At 44.0% G+C, this 21,169-nt stretch overlaps 1 protein-coding gene across 1 annotated transcript in view; it reads right to left on the reverse strand.

The window, feature by feature from the left end:
* The window catches only part of LOC109880505 (V-type proton ATPase 116 kDa subunit a), a 32,199-nt gene extending 17,648 nt beyond the window's left edge, over positions 1–14,551 (reverse strand). Inside the window, exons 1-2 of the mRNA XM_020472715.2 lie at positions 13,456–14,551; positions 11,929–12,007 (exon numbers count right to left, since the gene is read on the reverse strand). Coding sequence (XP_020328304.1) covers positions 11,929–12,007; positions 13,456–13,572 — 196 coding nt within the window. The 5' untranslated portion in view covers positions 13,573–14,551. The remainder of the gene's footprint in view (positions 1–11,928; positions 12,008–13,455) is intronic.
* Positions 14,552–21,169: the final 6,618 nt, after the last annotated feature.

Here is a 21,169-nt window from a genome sequence, read left to right on the forward strand (position 1 = left end):
AACAGGAATATTTAGACTTATGGATGCCACCCGTCAATAAAGTACGGAACGGTTCCGTATTTCACTGAAAGAATAAACATGATGCAACCACCACTATGATTGAAAATATGGAGAGTGGTACTCAGTAATGTGTTGTATTGGATTTGCCCCAAAAATAACAATGTGTATTCAGGACAAAAAGTGAATTGCTTTGCCACATTTTCAGCAGTGCCTTGTTGCAAACAGGATCCATGTTTTGGAATATTTGTATTCTGTACAGGCTTCCTTCTTTTCACTCTGTCAATTAGGTTAGTATAGTGGAGTAACTACAATGTTGTTGATCCATCCTCAGTTCTCCTATCACAGCCATTAAACTCTGTAACTGTTTTAAAGTCACCATTTGCATCATGATGAAATCCCTGAGTGGCTTCCTTACTCTCCGGCAACTGAGTTAGGAAGGACGGCTGTATCTTTGTAGTGATTTAGGCTTGTCATAACAAAGGGGTTGAATACTTACTGACAAGACGTTTCAGCTTTTTTATTTTGTAGTAATATGTAAATATTTCTAAATATATTATTCCACTTTGACATTATGGGATATTGTGTCTAGGCCAGTGACAAAAAAAATCTAAAGTTTAATCAGTTTTAAATTGGGTGTGAATACTTTCTGAAGGAGCTGTCTATACAGAGAGTACCAATACCGAGTCGATATGCAGGGATACGAGGTAATTGAGGTAGCTATGTACATATAGAGGTAAAGTGACTAGGCAAAAGGATAGATAAGACAGTAGCAGCATCGTGTGGTGAGTGTGAATGTGTGTGTGTATATATTGGGGTGTCAGTATGTGTGAGTGTGTGGGTAGAGTCAGGTGTGCATAGAGCCAGTGTATAAAAAAAAGTGAGTGTAAAAAAGTGAGTGTGTGTTGGGGTGTCAGTGTATATGTGAGTGTTTGGGTAGAATCCAGCTTGTGTGCATAGAGTCAGTGCAAAAAAAGGTCAATGCAGGTAGTCTGGGGAGCCATTTGATTAGCTATTTAGCAGTCTTGTTTAGCAGTCCTATGGCTTGGGGGGGGGGGGGGTAGAAGCTGTTCAGGGTCCTGTTGGTTCCACATTTGGTGCACTGGTATCGCTTGTCGTGCGGAAGCAGAGAAAATAGTTTATGGCTTGGGTGGCTGGAGTCTTCACAATTTGTTGGGCCTTCCTCTTACGCCACCTGGTATATAGAGGTCATGGTTGGTAGGGAGCTCGCCCCAGTGATGTACTAGGCCGTACTCACCACCCTATGTAGCGCATTGCGGTCGGATGCCTTGCAGTGGCCATACCAAGCGGTGATGCAGCCAGTCAAGATGCTCTCAATGGTGCAGCTGTATAACTTTGAGGATGAGGGCCCATGACAAATCTTTTCTGCCTCCTGAGGGGGGGGAAGACGCTGTCGTGCCCTGTTCACAACTGTGTGGGTGTGTGGACAATGTTAATTCCTTAGTGATGTGAACACAGAGGAACTTGAAGCTCTCGACCCGCTCCACTACAGCCCAATCAATGTGGACGGGGGTGTGCTCGCCCTCCAGTTCCTGTAGTCTACGATCAGCTTCTCTGTCTGGCTGACAAGGTCTCGGACTTCCTCCCTATATTCTGCTTTATTGTCGATCAGTCCTACCACCGTTGTGTCGTCAGCAAACTTGGTGTTGGAGTCGTGTGCGGCTGCTCAGTCGTGGGTGAACAGGGAGTACAGGAGGGCACAAAGCACACACCCCCGAGGGGCCCCCGTGTTCAAGGTGTTCAATCCCAGGGTCCTGAGTTTGGAAGGGACTATGTTGTTGAATGCTGAGCTGTAGTCAATGAACAGCATTCTTACATAGGTATTCCTCTTGTCCTTTTTTTTCAAACTACATTTGCAAAAACTGCTTTCATGGAAGTGTTGTATATTGACTGCTAATCAGAATCGGACATGTTTCCCCTCTCATGGCTCTCGCAACTTGAATGTCCCTCGAGGAATATTTATCTCGCATAAAATACACAACAAGCTGACTAGGTAAATAGGTAAAAACTATTCTACTATGGGGTTGACTGATTTTGTTTTAATAACAACATTAGGCCTACATGGCAAAAATAGTAGCACTGGAAAGTTATATCCTGAGTGATAAAGTACAGGCTTTGAATTACTTTGCCAGCAGTTACAGTAGGCTACACACCGCTGTCTGAGTTGAGCGATACTGTGCTGCACATTAGGTTACAGTTCATGAGGAAATCAGTCATTTGAAATAAATGAATTAGCTCCTAATCTATGGATTTCACATGACTGGGAATACAGATATGAATCTGTTGGTCACAGATACCTTAAAAGAAAAAAGAAATGGGCCTCAGGATCTCCTCACAATTCTGTGACCAGCAATTCTGTTCGTTGTCCATAGCTTATGCCTGCCCATACCGTAACCCCACCACCACCATGGGGCACTCTGTTCACAACGGTGACATCAGCAAACTGCTCGCCCACACAACGGGGTCATCGTCTTGCTGAAACAGGCAAGGGAAAATTGTTGCCACATAGTTGGAAGCACAGAATTGTCTAGAATGTCATTGTATGCTGTAGCGTTAAGATGTTCTTCACTGGAACGAAGGGGCCAAGCCCGAACAATGAAAAACAGCCCCAAGACCATTCTTCCTTTACAGTTGGCACTATGCATTCGCGCAGGTATCGTTCTCCAAACCCAGATTCGTCCGTCGGACTGCTAGATGGTGAAGCGTGATTCCTCAATCCAGAGAACTCGTTTCCACTGCTCCTGAGTCCAGCGGAGGTGAGCTTTACACCACTCCAACTTGTGCTGACATTTCTTCCAGAGACAATTTGGAACTCGGTAGTGAGTGTTGCAACCGAGGAAAGACAGTTTTTACACGCTTCAGCACTCTGCGGTACGGTTCTGTGAGCTTGTGTAGCCCACCACTTTGCGGCTGTGTCGTTGTTGCTCCTAGACGTTTCCACTTCACAATAACAGCACTTACAGTTGACCGGGGCAGCTCTAGCAGGGCAGAAATTTGACGAACTGACTTGTTGGAAAAGGTGGCATCCTATGACGGTGCCACGTTGCAAGTCACTGGAGATTTTCAGTACGGGACATTCTACTGCCAATGTTTGTTTATGGAGATAGCATGGCTGTGTGGTCGATTTTATACACCTGTCATCAACGGTTGTGGCTGAAAAGACATGCTTCCGTTAGTATTAGGCTATGTCATCTCCAACCCCCACTGGAGTTGTTGAATGCAGATCTACACTGATCTCAAAAACGACCTCTCAAGAATCAATGATGGAAATCCATTGCAGTAGAGAACCTGAACCCGATTTGAACACTTTCCATGACTACTGTACTTTATTCTTCACTTGGATCCCAATTAGCACCAAATTGAATATTTTTCCTATCTTTAATGTTAAGCAGTTGATGTTATTCTTTAACACAGATCCCCAAACAAATCAGGGGGAGGAAAATAAGTGTATTCAAATAGGACAAATCTTGGGGGTAGATGTTCATTCTCCTGGTTCTCAGTGATGCTCCCTCAGCGATCCTCTCCTGTGGTTCTCCCCAGTGAACAAAGGGACAGGATGTAGGTTATAACCCAGCTCGTCTTCTGTCTCTGCATTGTGTATTTATCTTCAAAATATTCTTATAGTTTTGATTTTTCCCATAGGTCTGGGTGATAGCAGTTCAGTACTTTATCTGAATGTTTTACATCAGAGAGAAACAAAATGGTGCAGTTTGAGGTCATGTGGCAGAGGGTGATGCAGGCACTGGAGATGTGGGTGTGAGCAGGTGGGTCTGGGCAGGGTGATATCGCTGAGGTTTGTATGTTTTGCATTTCAAATATATATTTTAAAAGTATGTTTTCTTACACTGCGCTTTTGTTATTTTGGAGGTTAGAGAATAGGTTGTTTTATCTCCCTAATAAATGTTTATTTGACATGATTTGTGTGATCTGACATGTTTTGTACTGTATTTACACCAGGATAGTCCATCTTTCTAAATAGGTGCCCTAGTGTAAGTATGCTAATTTGAAGTGAAAACTATCCAGAGCATAGATAAAGGAAACCAGTTTAGTAAATTATTCTAAAACCACAATAATGATGCCAATATGCTAGATAAAGAATACACAAATATTGTTTCATACACAAGTTTGTTGCCCACACAAACTTCCCTTATTTACATATGATTCATGTTTGGTTGTAGGCCACACTCTTTCAACAACCAACAGAGTACTGAAATGTTTTCACACATTCCCAGGAACCACTAAGTCTGACATGAGGGAAAGCTCCTTCCCCATTCAAAAGGTGTGCCAACTGCATCCTGTGTTGCATGGTGATATCTCTTTGAAGTTGTAGCAGCTCAGCCGTTGTTGGTGGAGGCAGATCATGGAGTCTTGGTTCATTTGATCTCAGGGTCATTCTTCTTGGTAGCACCAATTGAGAGCCCAGTCTTAACACTGCTCTCTGAAGTTCTGGGATGTAGGTTTAGTAGACCTCTGAAGTTGTCAATGCTTAGACACTTCACCTTCGAGACTTGTTATTGTAGAGTCTCCTGTAGCTGAAAGAAAATGTTCTGTCTATAGAATTTCATTACTATAAAGTGCAGAACTGTAGTTGACACTTACATTAGTTGCCCTCCGCATTCCATGAGGCTGGACGATGGTTACAAGTTCTTCCAGAGGAGGGAATGTAAACCATGTAAATGAGTATGTGGTTCTAGAATGACTCCAGCTCAGATGTAGACCTAGATCAGGAATGGGCAACTCCAGCACCCGGGGGCTAATTGGTGCCCACACTTTCCCCCAGCCCTTTATTTAAAAAAAAAATAATTAAAATATGCTATCACACCTGATTAATTAAACTAATTGCATTCTAACCTGAAGACTATGATTAGTTGATTATTGAAGTCAGGTGTCAGCTGGGGCAAATGTGTGTCACCAATCAAGCCCTCAAGGACTGGAGTTACCCATCCCTGACCTAGAGATAATAAATTAAATAAAAACTAACATGCTCCATCAATCCCAATCTGAAAATCAATTTTACCATTTGACAACTGGGACAGAACTGCCTTTGATGATAAGCAATCTTATATTTCCAGGGCAAATACATCCAGTTTAGGATTAATGATAATTGGAGGAGGCTACTAGGCATAACATAATTAATGTTTCCAGTCATTTAATATAAATGTCAAGGTCCTATACATGTGTAGCTTTCGGGCTAGGACTGTCTACATCTCAGCCAGACACCTCAAATGAGGAATAACATGGTCATATCTCTGTGCACTAAGCTAATCTATTGGGATAGTATGCCATCATTACTCAAAGAAAATCCTGGGTAGTTAATTTTCCCAAACATCTTAGCCACATAGATGCCTAGCATTTGCAGATGTCTGCTTAATTTTTAGTAGAAATATTATTGTTCTTGGCCAGCTAGGGGAAATACAAAGTTGGAACAGACATGGCCAAAAACACTTTGCTAAAGCCCACTTCCCGATCTGATTCAATACTTGACAATGGTGGGGCTGGAAACACACTACACTTGGTAGGTGTTGATGTCGATTGCTCCCTGTTATTACTGAAAAAGCGGCAATATTTTTGTTGAAATATGTTTTCTAGTTATAGCTTTGTCGTCAAATGATAATCATGGCTATTCCGTGCCACTATTGTGAAGTAGCTGGTTAGCCAATCAGATGCACTGTTAAGATCACAGACAGAAATATAACAAGGTCAAGGATACATACAGTTGAAGTCGGAAGTTCACATACACTTAGGTTGGAGTCATTAAAACTCGTTTTTCAAACAATCCACAAATTTCTTGTTAACAAACTATAGTTTTGGTAATCGTTTAGGACATCTACTTTGTGCATGACAAGTCATTTTCCCAACAATTGTTTACAGACAGATTATTTCACTGTATCACAATTCCAGTGGGTCAGAAGTTTACATACACTAAGTTGACTGTGCCTTTAAACAGCTTGGAAAATTCCAGAAAATTGTGTCATGGCTTTAGAAGCTTCTGATAGACTAATTGACATCATTTGAGTAAATTGGAGGTGTACCTGTGGATGTATTTCAAGCCTACCTTCAAACTCTGTGCCTCTTTGCTTGACATCATGGGAAAATCAGCAAAGACGTCAGAAAATAAATTGTAGACCTCCACAAGTCTGATTCATCCTTGGGAGCAATTTCCAAACGCCTGAAGGTACCACGTTCATCTGTACAAACAATAGTACGCAAGTATTAACACCATGTGACCACGCAGCCGTCAAACCGCTCAGGAAGGAGACGCGTTCTGTCTCCTAGAGTTGAACGTATTTTGATGCGAAAAGTACAAATCAATCCCAGAACAGCAAAGGACCTTGTGAAGATGCTGGAGGAAACAGGTACAAAAGTATCTATATCCACAGTAAAACGAGTCCTATATCGACATAACCTGAAAGGCTGCTCAGCAAGGAAGACGCCACAGCTCCAAAACAGCAATGAAAACGCTAGACTACGGATTGCAACTGCACATGGGGTAAAAGATCATACTTTTTGGAGAAAAAGATTAAACAAAAATAGAACTGTTTGGTCATAATGACCATCATTATATTTGTAGGAAGAAGGGGGAGGCTTGTAAGCCGAAGAAGACTATCCAAACCGTGAAGCACGGGGGTGGCAGCGTCATGTTGTGGGGGTGCGTTGCTGCAGGAGGGACTGGTGCACTTCATAAAATATATGGCATCATGAGGCTGGAAAATTATGTGGATATATTGAAGCAACCTCTCAAGACATCAGTCAGGAAGTTAAAGCTTGGTCGCAAATAGGTCTTTCAAATGGACATTGACCCCAAGCATACTTCCAAAGTTGTGGCAAAATGGCTTAATTAAGGACAACAATGTCAAGGTATTGGAGTGGCCATCACAAAGCCCTGATCTCAATCCTATCGAAAATTTGTGGGGAGAAATGAAAAAGCGTGTGCGATCAAGGAGGCCTACAAACCTGACTCAGTTACACCAGCTCTGTCAGGAGGAATGGGCCAAAATTCACCCAACTTATTGTGGGAAGCTTCGAGAAGGCTACCCAAAACATTTAACCCAAGTTAAACAATTTAAAGGCAATGCTAAAAAATACTAATTGAGTGCATGTCAACTTCTGACCTACTGGGAATGTGATGAAAGAAATAAAAGCTGAAATAAATCACTTTCTATTATTCTGACAACCACTTTATTTTAAGAATGTGAACTATCCTAACTGACCTAAGACAGGGAATTTTTTATTTGGATTAAAATGTCAGGAATTGTGAAAAACTGAGTTTAAATGTATTTGGCTAAGGTGTATGTAAACTCCCGACTTCAACCGTATAGCTAGCTACAACTAAATAGCGAAGCAATAGTTTAAATTAAAATGAAACAAACCAATGCCTGTTGCAGTCAGCTAGCTAACAACAACAACCCAAACAAGTAATCCATAGTAGCTATAACACCCACTTCCATAATAACACATCACTTTATATCTAGCTAGCAAGATAGCTACATTAGCTAACATATGTCTTACCTTTTCAGCAGGTCAGTTTTGAATCCCTTCGCTAGCAAGTGCTCTCCACTTTGAACGCAAATAGGAGGTTAAGTCTCGACTCGTCTTGGCCCGGGCGCAATCATTTTTCCCTTTTCGCCTGTTGGCTCTTAAGTTCACTGTTTCTTTTAGAGTTTGACCGATTAATCGGAATGGCTGATAACTTGAAATCGGCCCTAATTTTTCATAACAATCGGTAATCGGCATTTTTGGGCGCCGATTATGGCCGATTACATTGCACTCCGAGGAGACTGCGTAGCAGGCTGACTACCTGTTATGCGAGTGCAGCAAGGAGCCACGGTAAGGTGCTAGCTATCATTAAACTTATCTTATTAAAAAAAAAACTCTACATAATCACTAGTTAAACTAATATCATCAACCATGTGTAGTTATCTAGCTTGTCCTGCGTTGCATTTAATCAATGTGGTGCCTGTTAATTTATCATTGAATCACAGCCTACTTCGCCAAACGGGTGATTTAACAAGCACATTCGCGACAAAAGCGCTGTCATTGCACCAATGTGTACCAAACCATAAACATCAACACCTTTCTTAAAATCAAAACACAAGTATATATTTCTAAACCTGCATATTTAGTTAATATTGCCTACTAACATGAATTTCTTTTAACTAGGGAAATTGTGTCACTTCTCTTGCATTCTGTGCAACAGAGTTAGGGTATATACAGCAGTTTGGGCAGCCTGGCTCGTTGCAAACTGTGTCGAGACTATTTCTTCCTAACAAAGACAGCCAACTTTGCCAAACGGGGGATGATTTAACAAAAGCGCATTTGTGAAAAAAGCACAATCGTTGCACGAATGTACCTAACCTTAAACATCAATGCCTTAAAATCAATACACAGAAGAATATTTTTTTAAACCTGCATATTCAGTTAAAATAAATTAATGTTAGCAGGCAACATTACCTAGGGAAATTGTGTCACTTCTCTTGCGTTCATTGCACGCAGAGTCAGGGTGTATGCAACAGTTTGGGCCACCTGGCTCATTGCGAACTAATCTGCCAGAGTTTTACATAATTATGACATAACATTGAAGGTTGTGCAATGTAACAGCAATATTTAGACTTATGGATGCCACCTGTTTGATAAAATACAAAACGGTTCCGTATTTCACTGAAAGAATAAACGTTTTGTTTTTTAAATGATCGTTTCTGGATTTGGCCATATTAATGACCTTGGCTCGTATTTCTGTGTGTTATTATATTATAATTAAACCTATGATTTGATAGCGCAGTCTGACTGAGCGGTGGTAGGCAGCAGCAGGCTCGTAAGCATTCATTCAAACAGCACTTTCCTGCATTTGCCAGCAGCTCTTCACAATGCTTCAAGCATTGCGCTGTTTATGACTTCAAGCCTATCAACTCCTGAGATTAGACTGGCAATACTAAAGTACCTATTAGAACATAAATTCAAAAGGTATATGAAATACAAATGGTATAGAGAGAAATAGTCCTATAATAACTACAACCTAAAACTTCTTACCTGGGAATATTGAAGACTCATGTAAAAAGGAACCACCAGCTTTCATAAGTTGTAATGTTCTAAGCAAGGAACTTAAACGTTAGCTTTTTTACATGGCACATATTGCACTTTTACTTTCTTCTCCAACACTTTTGGTACATTATTTAAACCAAATTGAACATGTTTCATTATTTATGAGACTAAATTGATGTATTATATTAAGTTAAAATAAATGTTAATTCAGTATTGTTGTAATTGTCATTATTACAAATATATATAAAAAAAGTATTTTTTATATTTTTTTATATATATTTTTTAAATAGGCCGATTTAAAAATCGGTACCGGCTTTTTTTAGTCCTCCAAAAAAATATTAAAAAACTATTCGGCGTTGAAAAATCATAATCGGTCGAACTCTAGTTTCTTTATGTTAGATGGGGTCTGAACTGCTGGGACAAGTTGTGTGCTACCTGTATCTGCCATATGGGCATCAAAGTTCCATTCATATCTCAGTCTGATCTGGCACTGCCTCCGGAAACTCTTAATTCATTATATGCAGTCGGAAATCTTTCCAGACAGGGAAATTGAATACAGCATTTTTCAGGTAGGCTGGAAGCGCAATATTGTTACTGTTGAAATCACATTGGATGATCACTAGCAATTTAAGAGCTTTAGAACATAATTGTTTTTTTAAAGACAAAGTAACATATTGCAGCTTTAAAATACGGACTTTAAAAATACAAGTACTTGGAAAAGCCACTCAATTACAATAATGAGAATAGTTTGTTACTTTCCACCTCTGGTCGAGTGTTGCATTCGTCTGTTATTCCAGGGCTTTGGGATACAAATGTGAATCCTTAGTCCAGGGTTAAAGCTTAGCCCAAGGTTAACAAATGCTTATGTGAACACGGGATAAGCTATCCCAGAGCCAGTCTTAAGGCCCTTTCAGGACATTTTTGTGAACTCAGAGCAGTTCACTTAATTTTTTGGGTAGTGTGAAAACTCAGACCCCTCAAAAAAGCACCCGAAGCGAACTGAACGGAGACCATCGAGAGGTGGTCTGAGTTTGGTTTGCTTGAATTCCGCAGTCCGGTTTCCTTTTTTTAGGACAATGTGAATGCAAAGCTCCCCAGGTTTGCTGGTCATTATTCCCGCACCACACACTAGACTACTGTAACACCGTTTCCCCTGGTATAAACCCTCACATTGGTGCCACAAATGAGAGAAGATGTGCAGGTTCACAGAAAAAAAAGTGTGCGCCGTTTTTGGATATTGATTAGCGATTGTCAATGACGCACAGAAATTCCAAAATGTGTGGAGTTCTTAGTTTAGATTATTTGTTTGCAATATGTGACATATAGACTAAGATAACTTCATAAGATGTTTATTGCTTGTGGGGTTTGAATAGTGTGATTAGACAATATAGTTGGTGAGAATCACAACATATGGTACATAATCCATTGTAGCGCTACCTTGGGCATACGATTGTCAAATTACAGCATTATTTATTCTGCAGTTATTCTATTGCTATTTATTCTGTTACCAATAAAATGGACATGTTAATAGTATCTTCTGATTACAATATCTCAGATTAACTATATGCAATCTATTAGCTTCCAAAATGTAAGTAGGTATACAGCGCAATCGGAAAGTATTCAGACCCCTTTACTTTTTCCACACCTTGTTACGTTACAGCCTTATAAAATTGATTACATTGTGAGGTGTTGGCTTTAGGGATGATCAGTGAGATACACCTGCTGGAGCGCGTGCTACGGGTGGGTTTTGCCATCGTCACCAGTGAACTGAGATAAGGCGCAGCTTTACCTAGCATGGACTTGTAGATGACCTGGAGCCAGTGGGTCTGGCGACGAATATGTAGCGAGGACCAGCCGACTAGAGCATACAGGTCGCAGTGGTGGGTGGTATAAGGTGCTTTAGTAACAAAAGGGATGGCACTGTGATAAACTGCATCCAGTTTGGTGAGTAGAGTATTGGAAGCTATTTTGTAGATGACGTCGCCGAAGTCGAGGATCTGTAGGATAGTCAGTTTTACTAGGGTAAGTTTGGCGGCGTGAGTGAAGGAGGCTTTGTTGCGGAATAGAAAACCGACTAGATTTGATTTTAGATTGGAGATGTTTGATATGAGTCTGGAAGGAGAGTTTACAGTCTAGCCAGACACCTAGGTACTTATAGATGTTCACATATTCTAGGTCGGAACCATCCAGGGTGGTGATGCTAGTCAGGCGTGCGGGTGCAGGCAGCGAACGGTTGAAAAGCATGCATTTGGTTTTATTAGCGTTTAAGAGCAGTTGGAGGCCGAAGTTGGAGTAGCCAGGAGGAAGGCATGGCCAGCCGTTTAGAAATGCTTATTGAAGTTAGCAATGTGAAAGCAAAGAGGACTCTGTCCACAAAATAGGTGAAGTGAACTGGCAAAATAGTTGAGTCCTCATTCAAATGCAAGGGCAGTGTGAATACAAAGAACAGTTATTGTTTTTTTTAAAGAGGACTATATGTGAAAACACCCTTTGTCCGGTGCTAAGGACAGCCCAGGGCTAAGGACAGTGCAGTGTTTAAAGTCCTCACGAGTCAAATGAACTCTGCCTCACACTTATCCTTTCCTCTCAGGAGCTCACATTTCTGAGAAACTCACCCCAACGCTCCTTGTAGTTTCCTTTTTTGGGGACCTATATTTAATCACCAAGCATTGGCCTCAAATTAAGCCTGAGTTTAGCTGCCTTGGATGAGACTCATTGGCCAGATCAGTGTATCTCATAACTTTACCATGACCATGGAGACTGGGATTTACACAGTAACTAACTAAGTGTGAATGTTGTTGAGTTATTCAGGAGTGAATCATGCCCATCATCACTTTTATTAAAGATTAAACCGACCGGTTTTATCCTTACCTAAAATTCTCTCCATCTCCTCACATCTTTTTAACTCAGTGACAAACTTCCGCTGGAATAGATTCACGCTGGGGTTGAGCTGAAACAGTAAGAGCAGAGCAACATTGTTACTTTCACCACAAACACACACCTGTCTGAGCAGATTGACTGGATTTTGCAAATTATCGTCAACATTCCACATTATACTCTACAGCAGTGGTCACCAACCGGTCGATCGTGATCGACTGATCGTTCTCCAAGACATTTCTGTTAAAAACACAACGATAACGCCATTTGCGGTCCTATTTGTTTGTATTTGTTTCACGCTGTTGGCGGTAGGTGCACTTGATTCAGCAGCCCTAGCAACAGGAAGTCAACTTTCCCATTTTGAACCATTTCATGTGTCTGAAGGTAGAACTCTGCGTACCCGGCAGGCACAGTGAGCAAATCAAGTGCACCTATAGGCCTACCACTGGCCAATCAGATAGGCCAGATCACCGCGTCTGCAAAGTTTCCTCGAGCAATAGACTGTAAAAAGAAGCCTGGAACATGCAATGTTGATACTGTGAGATTTCAAAACCATGACTGGCGACTCAACGAATACAAATGAGCTACTGTTTGTAATTTCATATTTAAATTGTTATTCAGCACTGTCAACACTTTGTTCAACACATTTATAAGCCACCAGCATTGCAGCTGCAATGAATGAGTATAGCAAAGTGTTCCGATAAGCTTGTGTTATTATTAGCGACTTGTGTATTTTGAAATACCAAGAAATATTTCACTTTCTCTGGTCATAGGAGTAACAACATCAGCTGGAAGACTGTGTCCCATTTTCTGGAGAGTCAGGGTGTTAAGCCTTACGCTGTTCCCTCACTCCCCTCAGACTGACCCTCAGATGCAGGCCATCAGTCCAGTAAAAAATTAAATAACATTATGCTTACTTAGCTGTGCCTCACAAGTAATACAACAAATTATATATTACCAGTGTGATCATATACCTCAATTGTTTAAATCATTTTAAAATTATCTGAGGAGAACAGCACCAGTACAAATCTAGCATAGCCAATATGCAGTGATAATGTATTGGGCATATAGCATAATGAAAAAACCTCATTACTAGAAAGCTGTTTTTAATTGGTTATTGTTGCCTCGGCTTACGTTTTTTAAGTCATGTTTAAAACAATCTGAGCAGTAGATCTCTGCTTGAATTTAGCCTCAAAGTGGTCTTGCCTCGGGAAAGGTTGGTGACCACTGCTCTACAGGGCAAGTTGCAACGAATGAAATGAAACTGGTCCAGACTCCTCACAAGAACCTGTTAAAGCAAGCAATCTACTGTACTCAATATGGTTAGACTTGACGTGTTATATAAGCCATCTTGTGTCAGGTCTTGTGTTAAGGAAACCCATGGGCAACATTCTACATTCCTGCTCATGTCTGACAGTGACAGCTCACAACACAACAGCACCAAAGAGAGAATAACTTTTCAATTTGTTTCAATACAGCTGTGCTAGTTAGATGACAGTTTATTTGGGGATCAATACTTACGTCTCTGAATTCCACCATACCCATTTCTCCCAGTTCGCTGATGCAGTCGTATGCTGATCCAGACTGAAGAAACAGCTGGGTCAAACACATCTCTTCACTTCGGAACAACGAGCCCATCTTGACAGCCTGCGCTTCTCCTCACACAAGACAACCGGCTCGCTAGTTTGAGCTAATCTTAGTCACGAGAACAAACCACTTCCCTGGGTAGGCTTAGCGGACGAACAATCTCACCGGCGAGCTCCGGCGTCTTAGAAGTAGCTAGCTGGCAAGCTAGCAACTAGCTGGCTGGCTAGCAAACTACCGGTGCATTCACTTCAACACCGTGTCAATCATTGGCCCATCAGTGACACGTCTCCAGTCCAGTGAGTCTCAAAAAGGACCCGTCGAAGTCATCTTGCTGTAACCACATTAACGTGGCTATCGATTTAGCGAACCAGAAGGTCCACTCTGTCACTAGCTAGCGTTAGATGGTTAAGTAAACTCTCTTCTCAATCAAGTTGTGGTAACGTTAGCTAGCTTCTGACAGTACAAACATTCCGGTAGATAACTATTACTATAAGCACATTTTAGAAACTTCAAATAAGACTAACTTGCTTTAAATACTCATGCGCCCATTGATATGGAGCTTGTATGCAAGTTATGCCGCGTTCAAAACAACTTGGAAATCTCCGACTTCAGTGCGTTCAAGACGACTGGTAACTCGGGGGGAAAAAAGGAGCTCCGACTTGACCCAACCATCATCCAACTCCGCAAGTCTTCTTCTTTTGAGTTTAACATCGGTTGGCATCCAATATGTTGCATTACCGCCTTCAACTGGACCATAATATAAATATATTATACTTTGTGAAACAAAATGGGAAAAGGAAAAACTAAACTAAAAAAATATCATTAAAAAACACCCTACCAACTAACTCTACACTCATTAAAAGTCCACAACCTCATTCCACTACTTTGACCCTATCTGCACCTGCACCATGCCAACGGCCTGGGAGAACGGGACACCGCCACTCAACACATCCTGTAACTCTTCTGAAGTCAAATCTCTCGTATGCCAAAATACATCTCTGCAGCTGGCACCACAACATCTATTTTCTCTGATAACCATTGCTATGAACGCTAAGAAGCCAACCTTACTGAAGCATACAGTACCAGTCAAAAGTTTGGACACACCTACTCATTCAATGGTTTTTCTTTATTAGTATTATTTTCTACATTGTAGAATAATAGTGAAGACATCAAAACAATAAAATAACATATGGAATCATGTAGTAACCAAAAAAGTGTTAAACAAATCAAAATATATTTTATATTTGAGATTCTTCAAAGTAGCCACCCTTTGTCTTAGCTCCCGAGTGATGCAGCGGTCTAAGGCACTGCATCTCAGTGCTAGAGGTGTCACTACAGACCCTGGTTTGATCCTGGGCTGTATCACAACCGGCCGTGATCGGGAGTCCCATAGGGCGGTGCACAATTGGCCCAGCGTTGTCCGGGTAAGGGGAGGGTTTGGTCGGGGTAGGGAGTCATTGTAAGATAAGAATTTGTTCTTAACTGACTTGCCTAGATAAATAAAGGTTAAATACTCTTGGCATTCTCTCAACCAGCTTCATGACGTCGTGACCTGGAATGCATTTCAATTAACAGGTGTGCCTTGTTAAAAGTTCAATTGTGGAAATTCTGTCCTTCTTAATGTGTTTGAGCCAATCAGTTGTGTTGTGACAAGGTAGGGGTGGTATACAGCAGATAGCCCTAAAAGACCAAGTCCATATTATGGCAAGAACAGCTCAAATAAGCAAAGAGAAACGGCAGTCCACCATTACTTTAAGACATGAAGGTCAGTCAATCCGGACCGCCACAGGAAAGGAAGACGCAGAGTTACCTCTGCTGCAGAGGATAAGTTCATTAGAGTTATCAACCTCAAAAATTGCAGCCCAAATAAATGCTTCGAAGAGTATACAAGTAACAGACACATCTTCACATCAACTGTTGAGGAGACTGCGTCAATCAGGCCTTCATGGTCGAAGAGAGAAGAGACTTGTTGGGCCAAGAAACACGAGTAATGGACATTAGACTGGTGGAAATCTTTGAGATTTTTTGTTCCAACCGCCGTGTCTTTGTGAGATGCAGAGTAGGTGAACGGATGATCTCCGCATGTGTGGTTCCCACCGTGAAGCAAGGAGGATTTTTTTTTTTTTAAATTTTTACTTTTTTTATTTCACCTTTATTTAACCAGGTAGGCTAGTTGAGAACAAGTTCTCATTTGCAACTGCGACCTGGCCAAGATAAAGCATAGCAGTGTGAGCAGACAACAAAGAGTTACACATGGAGTAAACAATTAACAAGTCAATAACACAGTAGAAACCAAAGGGGGAGTCTATATACAATGTGTGCAAAAGGCATGAGGAGGTAGGCAAATAATTAACATTTTGCAGATTAACACTGGAGTGATGAATGATCAGATGGTCATGTACAGGTAGAGATATTGGTGTGCAAAAGAGCAGAAAAGTAAATAAATAAAAACAGTATGGGGATGAGGTAGGTGAGAAAGGGTGGGCTATTTACCAATAGACTATGTACAGCTGCAGCGATCGGTTAGCCGCTCAGATAGCTGATGTTTGAAGTTGGTGAGGGAGATAAAAGTCTCCAACTTCAGCGATTTTTGCAATTCGTTCCAGTCACAGGCAGCAGAGTACTGGAACGAAAGGCGGCCAAATGAGGTGTTGGCTTTAGGGATGATCAGTGAGATACACCTGCTGGAGCGCGTGCTACGGATGGGTGTTGCCATCGTGACCAGTGAGCTGGGATAAGGCGGAGCTTTACCTAGCATGGACTTGTAGATGACCTGGAGCCAGTGGGTCTGGCGACGAATATGTAGCGAGGGCCAGCCGACTAGAGCATACAAGTCGCAGTGGTGGGTGGTATAAGGTGCTTTAGTGACGAAACGGATGGCACTGTGATAGACTGCATCCAGTTTGCTGAGTAGAGTGTTGGAAGCCATTTTGTAGATGACATCGCCGAAGTCGAGGATCGGTAGGATAGTCAGTTTTACTAGGGTAAGCTTGGCGGCGTGAGTGAAGGAGGCTTTGTTGCGGAATAGAAAGCCGACTCTTGATTTGATTTTCGATTGGAGATGTTTGATATGAGTCTGGAAGGAGAGTTTGCAGTCTAGCCAGACACCTAGGTACTTATAGACGTCCACATATTCTAGGTCGGAACCATCCAGGGTGGTGATGCTAGTCGGGCATGCGGGTGCAGGCAGCGACCGGTTGAAAAGCATGCATTTGGTTTTACTAGCGTTTAAGAGCAGTTGGAGGCCACGGAAGGAGTGTTGTATGGCATTGAAGCTTGTTTGGAGGTTAGATAGCACAGTGTCCAAAGACGGGCCGAAGGTATATAGAATGGTGTCGTCTGCGTAGAGGTGGATCAGGGAATCGCCCGCAGCAAGAGCAACATCATTGATATACACAGAGAAAAGAGTCGGCCCGAGAATTGAACCCTGTGGCACCCCCATAGAGACTGCCAGAGGACCAGACAGCATGCCCTCCAATTTGACGCACTGAACTCTGTCTGCAAAGTAATTGGTGAACCAGGCAAGGCAGTCATCCCTTGATGGATGAGGTGTGATGGTGTGGGTGTGCTTAGCTGCTGACACTGTTGTGATTTATTTCGAATTATGTTGGGGTGGTATGCAAATTGGAGTGGGTCTAGTGTTTCTGGGATAATGTTGTTGATGTGAGCCATGACCAGCCTTTCAAAGCACTTTATGGCTACAGACGTGAGTGCTACAGGTCGGTAGTCATTTAGGCAGGTTACCTTAGTGTTCTTGGGCAAAGGGACTGTGGTGGCCTGCTTAAAACATGTTGGTATTACAGACGCGGACAGGGAGAGATTGAAAATGTTAGTGAAGACACTTGTCAGTTGGTCAGTGCATGCAGTGCAAGCGAGCATAGAAGTAGTTTAGCTTGTCTGGTAGGCTTGTGTCACTGGGCAGCTCTCGGCTGTGCTTCCCTTTGCAGTCTGTAATGGTTTGCAAGCCCTGCCACGAGCGTCAGAGCCCGTTTAGTACGATTCGATCTTAGTCCTGTATTGACGCTTTGCCTGTCTGATGGTTTGTCGGAGGGCATAGCAGGATTTCTTATAAGCTTCAAGGGTTAGAGTCCCGCTCCTTGAAAGCGGCAGCTCTAGCCTTTAGCTCAGTGCGAATGTTGCCTGTAATCTATGGTTTCTGGTTGTGGTATGTACATACGGTCACTGTGGGGACGATGTCATCAATGCACTTATTGATGAAGCCAATGACTGATATGGTGTCACGCCTTGGTCTTAGGTTTTTGTGTTTTCGTTATATATTTTGGTCAGGCCAGGGTGTGACATGGGTTTACGTGTTGTGTTTCGCATTGGGGTTTTATAGGATTGGGATTGCTATGATTAGGGGTGTGTCTAGTTAGGTTTGGGCTGCCTGAGGCGGTTCTCGATCAGTCAGGTGTTTCTTGTTGTCTCTGATTGGGAACCGTATTTAGGTAGCCTGAGTTTCGCTTTGTCTTTCGTGGGAGATTGTTCCTGTCTTTGTGTAGTGTTCACCAGATAGGCTGTATTAGGTTTCACGTTCCGTTTGTTGTTTTCGTATTTATTTAGTTATTTCATGTATCGCCGTTTTCTTTATTAAAGATCATGATTAACCACCACGCTGCATTTCGGTCCGACTCTCTTTCGACAAACGAAGAACGCCGTTACAGAATCACCCACCACACACGGACCGAGCGGCGTGGTTACAGGCAGCGACCGCAGGAAAAGCGAAAGGAGGAATGGACATGGGAAGACGTATTGGATGGCAAAGGTTGTTACACTTGGGAGGAGATACTGGCTGGAAGAGATCGCCTCCCACGGGAACAGGTGGAGGCACTTAGGAGAGCAGAGGCAGCCGGAGATAAGAGCCGACGATACGAGGGAACACGGTTGGCAAGGAAACCTGAAAAGCAGCCCCAAAAATGTATTGGGGGGGGGCTCAGAGGGAGAGTGGCTGAGTCGGGTGTCAGACCTGAGCCAACTCTCCCTGCTAATCGTGAAGAGCAGTTGCAGTGGGAGAGGCTGCATCACTTGGAGTATTGGACATGGGAGGAGGAACTGGACGGAAAAGGACCCTGGGCCCAGCCTGGAGAATATCGCCGTCCCAAGGAAGAACTAGAGGCGGCTAAAGCAGAGAGGCGCTGGTATGAGGAGGCAGCACGGCGACGCGGATGGAAGCCTGAGAGTCGGCCCCACAAATTTATTGGGGGGGGGGGCTTACAGGGAGTATGGCTATGCCAGGTAGGAGACCTGCGCAAACTCCCTGTGCTTACCGGGGGGCTAAAGAGACCGGGCAGGCACCGTGTTATGCTAGTGAGCGCACGGTGTCTCCAGTGCGGGTGCATAGCCCGGTACGGATCATACCAGCCCTTCATATTGGCCGGGCTAGAGTGGGCATCGAGCCAGGTAAGCTTGGGCAGGCTCGGTGCTCAAGAGCTCCAGTGCGCCTGCACGGTCCGGTCCATCCAGAGCCACCTCCACACACCAGTCCTCCGGTAGCAGCTCCCCGCACCAGGCTTCCTGTGCGTGTCCTCGCTCCAGTATCACCAGTGCCCGCACCACGCATCAGGCCTACAGTGCGCCTCGCCTCTCCCGCTCTGTCGGAGTCTCCCGCCTGTTCAGCACAGCCAGAGCCTTCCTTCCCTCCTGCGCTGTCGGAGTCTCCCGCCTGTTCAGCGCTATCAGAGCCTTCTCTCTCTACAGCGCTGCCGGAGCCTCCTGCCTGTTTGAAGCAGCCTGAGCAGCCAGTCTGCATGGAGCTGTCAGTCTGCAAAGAGCTGCCAGTCTGCAGGGAGCTGCCAGTCTGCAAAGAGCTGCCAGTCTGCAGGGAGCTGCCAGTCTGCAAGGAGCTGCCAGTCTGCAGGGTGCTGTCAGCCTGCATGGAGCAGTCAGAGCTGTCAGTCTGCATGAAGCAGCCAGAGCTGTCAGTCTGCAAAGAGCTGCCAGTCAGCAAGGAGCTGTCAGTCTGCAAAGAGCTGCCAGTCTGCAAGGAGCTGCCAGTCTGCAGGGTGCTGTCAGTCTGCATGAAGCAGCCAGAGCTGCCAGTCTGCAAGGAGCTGCCAGTCTGCAAGGAGCTGCCAGTCTGCAAGGAGCTGCCAGTCTGCAAGGAGCTGTCAGTCTGCAAGGAGCTGCCAGTCTGCAAGGAGCTGCCAGTCTGCAAGGAGCTGCCAGTCTGCAATGAGCTGTCAGCCTGCATGGAGCAGTCAGAGCTGTCAGTCTGCATGGAGCTGTCAGTCTGCATGGAGCTGTCAGTCTGCAAGGATCTGTCAGTCTGCAAGGAACTGTCAGCCTGCATGGAGCAGTCAGAGCTGTCAGTCTGCAAAGAGCTGCCAGTCTGCAAGGAGCTGTCAGCCTGCATGGAGCAGTCAGAGCTGTCAGTCTGCATAGAGCAGCTAGATCTGCTAGTCAACCTGAATCTTCCAGATCCGCCAGCCAGCCAGGATCTACCGGAGCCTACTACCTACCTGAGCTTCATCTCAGTACTGGGCTTCCTCTCAGTACTGGGCTTCCTCTCAGTACTGGGCTTCCTCTCAGTACTGGGCTTCCCCTCAGTTCCGGGCTGCCCCTCAGTTCCGGGCTGCCCCTCAGTCCCGAGCTGCCCCTCAGTCCCGAGCTGCCCCTCAGTCCCGAGCTGCCTCAGTCCCGAGCTGCCCCTCAGTCCCGAGCTGCCCCTCAGTCCCGAGCTGCCCCTCAGTCCCGAGCTGCCCCTCAGTCCCGAGCTGTCCCTCAGTCCCGAGATGCCCCTCAGTCACGAGCTGCTCCTTAGTTCTGTGGGGTTCTGGGTGAGGACTATTAGGCCATGGTCGGCGGCGAGGGTGGATTATCCCAGGACGCGAAGGGGAGGAACGAGGACATTAATGAAGTGGGGTCCACGTCCCGAGCCGGCGCTGCCACCAATGACAGACGCCCACCCGGACCCTCCCTATGGTTTTGAGGTGCGTCCGGGAGTCCGCACCTTGGGGGGGGGGGGGATTCTGTCACGCCTTGGTCTTAGGTTTTTGTGTTTTCGTTATATATTTTGGTCAGGCCAGGGTGTGACATGGGTTTACGTGTTGTGTTTCGCATTGGGGTTTTATAGGATTGGGATTGCTATGATTAGGGGTGTGTCTAGTTAGGTTTGGGCTGCCTGAGGCGGTTCTCGATCAGTCAGGTGTTTCTTGTTGTCTCTGATTGGGAACCGTATTTAGGTAGCCTGAGTTTCGCTTTGTCTTTCGTGGGTGATTGTTCCTGTCTTTGTGTAGTGTTCACCAGATAGGCTGTATTAGGTTTCAGGTTCCGTTTGTTGTTTTCGTATTTATTTAGTTATTTCATGTATCGCCGTTTTCTTTATTAAAGATCATGATTAACCACCACGCTGCATTTCGGTCCGACTCTCTTTCGACAAACGAAGAACGCCGTTACATATGGTGTACTCCTCAATGCCATCAGAGGAATCCCGGAACATATTCCAGTCTGTGCTAGCAAAACAGTCCTGTAGCTTAGCTTCTGCTTCATCTGACCACTTTTTTATTGATCTAGTCACTGGTGCTTCCTGATTTAATTTTTGCTTGTAAGCAGGAATCAGGAGGATAGAATTATGGTTAGGTTTGACAAATGGAGGGTGAGGGAGAGCTTTGTATGCCTCTCTGTGTGTTTAGTTTTTTTCCTCCTGTTG

Source organism: Oncorhynchus kisutch, linkage group LG3, assembly GCF_002021735.2.
Source record: "Oncorhynchus kisutch isolate 150728-3 linkage group LG3, Okis_V2, whole genome shotgun sequence".
Lineage (NCBI taxonomy): Eukaryota > Metazoa > Chordata > Actinopteri > Salmoniformes > Salmonidae > Oncorhynchus > Oncorhynchus kisutch.